General features: G+C 39.7%; 1 protein-coding gene across 2 annotated transcripts in view; it reads left to right on the top strand.

Moving 5' to 3' along the window:
* The first annotated feature begins 7,211 nt into the window (after window positions 1-7,211).
* LOC122792261 (CD2-associated protein-like) overlaps window positions 7,212-7,586 on the top strand; it is a 1,538,751-nt gene continuing 1,538,376 nt past the window's right edge. For both annotated transcript variants that reach the window (XM_044060012.1, XM_044060011.1), the window contains exon 1: window positions 7,212-7,375. In XM_044060012.1, the coding sequence (XP_043915947.1) occupies window positions 7,372-7,375 (4 nt within the window). In that variant the 5' untranslated portion in view covers window positions 7,212-7,371. The remainder of the gene's footprint in view (window positions 7,376-7,586) is intronic.

Here is a 7,586-nt window from a genome sequence, read left to right as displayed (position 1 = left end):
ATAAAGTGGTACCCAACGCCCTATATGGACATGTGTCTGAAAATCCAGGGCATTCATTTAGCTTTATGGTTATCTCAAATGTGACTACTAACCTCCTTGGAGGAGACATTGTCAACAAAACTGAAAAGGAAGAAAGCAAATGGATCATGAACCTCAGAGCTAATTTATTTCCAGGGCTCAACAGAGTAGTTCCTATTAAACCTATTTTGAAAGAGAGAAGCCTAATTAAGAAATGAAATGGAGGCTTAAGGAAGGCGTGCATCTGATTGCTGTATGTGATTGGTTGAGCAATTAAGGATCTTTATTTAACAGCAGTAAGTCAGGTCTACACACTAGGATCTGAAGAAGGTTTTTTAACTGAAAGTGCTTATCCTGTTTGATCTGCAACTTGAACAGCACAATTTGTGCATTTTATCTCTTCGTTTTATTAAAGCCTACATTTTAACAGAATTTCTCAGTGAACTTTTCGTTGTGGTGGAAGCCTTTTTTTCATTTTACTATTTTTGCCTATTAAGGCTTCCTCTGGAGGTGGTTTTTGGTTTGGTTGTTTGTGCTTTACAGATTATGACATCATCATTTTATGTTTGTGAGACGATGTTGGGACGCCTATATAAAATGGTTGTGTAGGTATGTACAACTGTCAAAATATTTGTTTTACATGGGCTTGGATTGCTGACAGTAGGCTACAGGCTCATACTCTTCTGACTACACACACACACACACACACACACACACACACACACACACACACACACACACACACACACACACACACAGACAGGTACCAGTTGACTGCAGTTAGATAAGAACTCCCTGCAAACTGCTCATTGCAACTGAGGACATGTTTGTTACACATGATCATTAGTTATATATACACATTAAAGTATTGAGTGATTAACCATGTATGTGTGAGACATGAAAGTTCAAAAATAAATGTTTAATTGTAGAAACATAGTTGTACTGATCACCACAGTTAGACATATAATATATATGATACAATGTGTATACTCAATCCACCTGCTATACAGTTATTTTTATGTATAGTTATTCTTATATTAATTTTATATAAATTGCAGTGGACCAGCATTAATAAAACTTAGTTTGCTGGTTTAGAACCCTGGCTCACCTGTCTTGTGGCCCTTAACTTACTTCTGTTGCCACAGAGAAGAAAGGTAGCAGATGCATTTTTTTACACTCATTACTGTGTTTGATTGCTAACCACTGTACAACACAGCCTAGCATGTTTGCATGTTGGAAGACCACACATGTTACAATGTATCTTTTTGGAAATTGACAAATCTGCAGGTTTTGTGGAAGCATGCCAACCACTGCACAATGTCGCTTAAGTGTTTGCATGATGGAAGGACAAGATGCAACAATGTAGCTTTTGGAAATTGTCAATGTCTGCTTATTGTCTGCAGGTGTTGTGGAAGGACGCTGACTACCGCACAATGCTGCTTAGTGTGTTTGCATGATGGAAAGCAAAATATGTAACAATGTATCTCTTTAGAAATTGATAAAGTCTGCTTGTTGTCTTTGGCATTATGCAGAGGTGAGCAATGCACAAATGAGACAAGCAAAGCTCAACATGTATTATTCTTGTAAAATGTGTCTATCAGTTTTCATCATTAAAATATAAATGTGGGACTTGAACCTTGATCTACATATCCTATGTGCTGTGTGATTCATTATGTTTACCAACTGTGCTACACACACTTGATTCACAGCTGTAAATTTTGTTGTCCTTATCAAAGAAGCAACTTCCATTAATTTTAGTTTATCTGTTTCACTGTATTTGCTCTAACCTGTGCAACACACAAATATTAATATTTAAAAAAATAGGAAATATAAACAACATTACAAAATACATTTTCTCACATCTTACAAATTTTTACACAGCTCTAGATTTGAAGTATCATATTAATGAACCTACCAAACACACTAGGAGTGTCTTATGTCTTTCTGCCACAGAAACAACTTTGCAGCAGGAAAGCAAATCATTGTGCATGCAAGCAAGTCCCATTTCTCCACAGTATTAACATGACATACACACTCGTGCACTCTCAGTTGTTTGTACATGTGTTGCTTATATATTTATTGCAATGAGTGAACACACAACCTTTTATAAGTATTGTTTATACCAATTCAGCTCTGTCTTCTCTCTGTTTTCTGTTCTCTTATCTGTGCTGTACTCTCGGACATGCAGTCTATAGGGCATTTTGAATCACTCTTCTTTAAATGTATGATAAAATTAGTAAAGACAGCTTTCAGCAAAGGTAGGAGAGTTTGGCTATTAGTGAACAACACTGAAAACTGTGTGCTGTTCATTTTCATTTAAAAGCTTGCTACAGTTACTTCTATACTTTGTAAGTATATCCTGTGTGACACACACAGTGCAGGTAAGGTAGTCTGAACTGCTGTTGTTTTTCCCTTCTCCCTCTCACTAATCATTCACAGTTGCAATCCATTAGCAAGTAAAACCTTCTACATGAAGTCATAAGTTTGGAATTCAGCAATTCTAATAAGTTCACACCTCAGTTGCATATTCACCATGCTCAGAGGCCTGAATCTACCTATAAAAAGGTAACTGTGTAGCTAGGGAACTTGACAATGAGGAGACTTGTGCACTTGAAATACATTCTAGATTTGATAACATGTTACAAAGAAAAGTTTTATATACATGCATTAGAAAATGGAACTTCTATCTGTATGCACTTCTTATAGTTCATTATTGGCATAGGCATTTTGGGCAGGCATTCTTTCTCAGACAGCCTATTAACTTTAATCACAAGTGTTATTGTCAAAACTGGGTTATCTTACAAGTTATGTCAGAGAAATGTAATGTACTATGTTTTCAATGGCACAGGGGTGCTTTGCTTCTAAGCTGGCTCATAGACATCTCCAGGGGAGTGCTGGGCACAGTGAGAACTGACTGGCAATCATATAAAATTGACTTTTCTGTTAAAAATCTGTACGCATTTTGGGAGAATTTAGTTGAAAGCATATATAATGACATTATGTGGTATTCCTTGGTTTGTACAAACTTTTCACTTCACTGTTTTTGGGGGGTGGGGAGCCAAGTACTATTTGTGTATTGCCACAACAAAAGTTGTGCATGTTTAAAGAGGTTTCCTCTTGAAATTGTGTAGTCATCCTGTTATTTCTGTGGTAAACAATACATTACTAAAGTGGTATTCCTTTTTTTGGACCAAACATTGGCTTGTGTGTGAATGTGATAAGGTACAACCACATAAACGTCAATTTTAATAACTGAAATATGTGTATATGAGCATGAATTCACTTGTGTATTGCTGTATAATCTGCAACAGTGTTACCCTTGTTTGTTTATTATATACATTTTACATATTTAGTGTAGGTATTAATTTCTTTCATGTATTTTTTGCTTATTATCGTAGCTGATCCTAACACTGGAGGTGTAGAACTCTTACCACCTGATGTCAGAGTATCTTCAGACTATGATGATGATGATGGCGATGGCCAAACAGAGGCACAGTTAGAGGGGTACAGTGGTTGAATTTGACACTGAAGTTGACATTCAGCCATCCTCTGTATTTCCCTCAGCCACAGTCAATAGGCCTACACAGACCTATTCCACTGATCCCTCAGATATTGGACAGGTGAAGGGTGATTCACTTGATCAGGGTAGTGTGGTTCTTGTGGCTTCAGTGCCAGTTGACTCCAGCCATAGCCAAAGTGTGGATGAGGTGCCATGCAGGAGGGTTGTTAGGGGGTACTCAGAGGAAACCGGCTTTCCACTGTCCACCAGATCCTGGTGTGTTTTTATGTGCCACTCAGAACATGTTTTGGGACATCATGGAGGTGCAGGCATGTTCCACTGGGGCATCTGAGGACATGCTTATGGTTGTATATGTGGCACAGGCTGATATGCATGACTGCCACCACCATGTGACCGATTTAATGGATCAGATGAATGACAAGATGGATTAGGCAGTGTCTGTGATGGAACATCTGCTGGGAGGGGACAGCATCTATGCGGACATAGGTCAGCAACATCTGATGTTAGTCAACGTGGCCATGCCTGATTATGCTCCTGCAGTGGCACTACTTCCACTGCTCCATCAGTGATTAAGGTGTCCACACCCAAATGTGGTAGGCCATGAGATCATGGTTCTGGGTGTGCTCATGATGAGAACTCATCCAGCAGACATTGGTCACAGTCATGTAGCAGCAGCACATCTGACCATGGGAATGGACATGTCAATGCAACTCTTGACAGAGCCAGTTCTTGCAGTCAGGGGCGACAGCGATGAACTATTACTTCTACCATGCATGGCTCACACCTGGCCAACATACCAGGATGTAGAGCTAACACAGAGCTTGGCTGAGTAATTGCTAACACTCACACGCATTTCAACTTGACTGCACATACAGGCACACACACGTAACAGGTACATGAGTTATTCGTGAGACATACAGCTCATTCAGTCTCAGTGACCATTTGATAATTTATTAAAATTTCAGGTTGCCTGTCTTTCTTACTCACACATGTACACACTCACTACCTTTTGTGTCAGCCTTGACCTCCTGCTCCCCCCAAACAACACTGTGCAAATGATGACAACTCTGCCATATCCTTGATTTTCTATCTTTTGGATGCAGAGATATGGAAGTCTTGTGTCTGATGCTCAGGGTACATAGCTGACTGAGTGCTTATTATGTATGTGTTTCCGATAGTTTTTTGAAAATTGTATTGCTTTCTTACAGGTTTTTGTATAGTGTTATCATCTTTGATGCATTAGGCCTGTTAGTTGATAGTGAACACATCTATTGACATAAGTCATTGCTGTCACATATCGATGTCATTGCTGTAAAAATCACCCACCTTCTACTTAGTTACATTATCAAGTAACATTATACAAGGATCTGCCATTCATTTATAGTATTAGCCATTTATTTCCCTATTCCGGGTTCAGTACTTACCTTGATAGTCCTGCAGTTACAAGTATTTTAATTCAGGGTTGACTCTGTCTGATGCTAGCAATACACAGCCATTACATGGGTAAATAAAGGTTGTGAGCATTGTCTGGCATCAATTTTACTGTATATACTTGCAGACGATGAAAGTTGCACCGCCTTAGGTGGTGAGCATTTGTGTTAGCTGTTGCATCTTGGCCAGGGCAGGGGCATATTGTGCACACCTATGTCTACCTACAGCCTCAGCAGCTAGTGGTTCCCCCTCTAACTCCTCAACTGCGTGTGGCTGTGCTGACCCTGCCAGTGATGGTGGGATGTGTGTTCCTTTCCCTTGGTGAGCCTGCTGAAGCTGTTTTCTCAGGATAAAATTGTGAAGGATAGCACAGACGTTGGAAGTTTCAGCACAAGCACGGGGATTGCACTGCAGGACTCTGACTGCTATATCTAGGCACCAGAACCATTACTTCATCGGCCCAAACACACACTCTATGATATTTCTTGTTTAGGTGTGTGCCTCAAGTGTTCTTTGGTTGATGTGTGTGCATTTCTGATGGGCATCATCAGCCATGGTTTGAGTGCATCCCCTAGTTAAATGACCTTGTGGGATATCCCACCTTAGAAACCCTCTGATACAGCTGAGAGCTGTGTCAGATATGGGAGTCATGGTAACTGTCTGGATTGCCAACACACACATTCTGGATGATTCCTTTAGTGTTGCACATGACCTGGCAGTTAATGGAGTAGAGGCCCTTTCTGTTTATGTGCACCCTTCTCTGTTCCCTGGGTGGTGCTTTAATTTTAATGTGCATGTAGTCTATGGCACCCAAAACGTCAGGGTAGAACTCCTGCATACTTGTGGTTCTGTCCTCAGGTATACGGGGAAAATGTATGTAGCCACTGGCATGTTGTAGCATAGCATTCAGGAACTGATGTAGGATCCTGGATCCTGATGCCTGTAACACTCCCAGGATATCCCCTGTTGGTCTCTGGAAGGTTACTGCAGCTCATGTTCTAAGTGCTACATATACGTTAGTCTCCACAGGTATTGGTTCCTGTCGGTTTGCCCTTGGTGTCAGTTGAGGAAGGGAGTGTTTGCAGAGTTCCTGTAGTGTGTCTCTATCCACCCTGCAGTGCTCTACAATTTCCACCTCATGCAGACTGTGAAAATTTAAATGGGGTCTAAACACTCTTCTCCTTCTTGGTCGAGGTCTATTAGCAGCAGCTGCACATAGATTTGGGACTGTTGCACGTACACATGTATAAGAGCAACTGCAGCCTCTACCATTGTTTCTGTGTACAGTACTTTCTGTGGCTGTATTCCCATAGGTTTTTGAATTTGCAGGCAAAACCTGCACTAAATCCAACAATTGCTTTATAGTTTGTTGAATAGCGCCTTCATCTTGGTTGATTAACATAAAATTCAGCTGCTTATGCAGTAATTAGCAAACCAAGATGTTTACCGGGTTTGCACAGCTCTACATGCTATGTAGAGCTGTTTACTGATACAAAACAGCACTACTGTGCGCATGTCACTTCTTAATGCACCGTGTAGACTTTATTAAATCCAGCCCTGTATCTTTACATTTTAAGGTGCAATAATTTTAAAGTTGTCTAGAACATTCTTAAATGATGATAGATCTCTGTAGTACCTACTACAGTGAGATGACATTTTTTTATCTTTCATATGCCAGCTTCCATGTTCATTTCTATGAAAACAACAATGCTGCTTCTGAACCTTTGTGCTCTAGCCATGTGATGGCCTTTGGAAGTCAGAAGACCAGAAAACTCTGAATGTAACAGCAATGTTTGTTGGTGTGCAAGTGACTAATGAAACAGAGAAAAATGACTTTATCAAAATATTAGAATATAAGAGTATGGGAAAATGGTTATTGTATAAAAGTAATGAAGAGGTTTGATAGCAATGTTATAGAATAATCCATAATTCTGTAAGGTGGGTACTAACAAACGTCACATTTTTTAAGTCCTACACAGGTAATAGTGTGCTTCAGTGAACAGTGATGGCTGGCATACAAATGAGTAGTAGCTGAAGGATTTCTCTCAGCTCAGAAGCACTAGGTGCTTTGTTGTGCTGTATTAATGGGATGTGACTACTCACTACTTATTGAGTGACAGTCTCAGAGCTTTGATTTATCATGCTACTCCCCACATACACAGGCAAAACCTGCTTCACCTGTTTGCCCTTAAAGCCCAGCCCACTCATACTTGTAATGAGACGCACACTTGTAGCAGTGTCTTAGGAACTTCTGCCTTGAGATACATAAACCAGGAAGAAACGTTTTGCTGTCAGAGTTTCTAGTGCATTGCCGTTTGCACAATCCAGCACTTGTTATTTTAAGTTTGGGAAACAGATACTTGTGGATATTTGGATTCAGTACAAAATTAGTAGACCTGAAAATGGGTAAGCAAAAATTCATGCTTTATTTTGAGTTTTGATATTCTTTTAGAGCTGTACTATATTTCCTGACTATTACAGTCCATGATTTAACTGAAAAGTTATGTTCTCAAGTGCTTCACAACTGAAAAAATGCATTGTATTTTATACCATTTCAGAGACTTGCTAAAACCGTGTTTTCAATATAACTGCATTGCATTTTTAAAAGCTTTGTATA

This window comes from Protopterus annectens, chromosome 1.part2 (assembly GCF_019279795.1).
Source record: "Protopterus annectens isolate FY-2018-M chromosome 1.part2, PAN1.0, whole genome shotgun sequence".
NCBI classification, from domain to species: domain Eukaryota; kingdom Metazoa; phylum Chordata; order Ceratodontiformes; family Protopteridae; genus Protopterus; species Protopterus annectens.
Note: the sequence above shows the minus strand (reverse complement) of the source record. Positions and strands in the feature narration are given on the sequence as shown.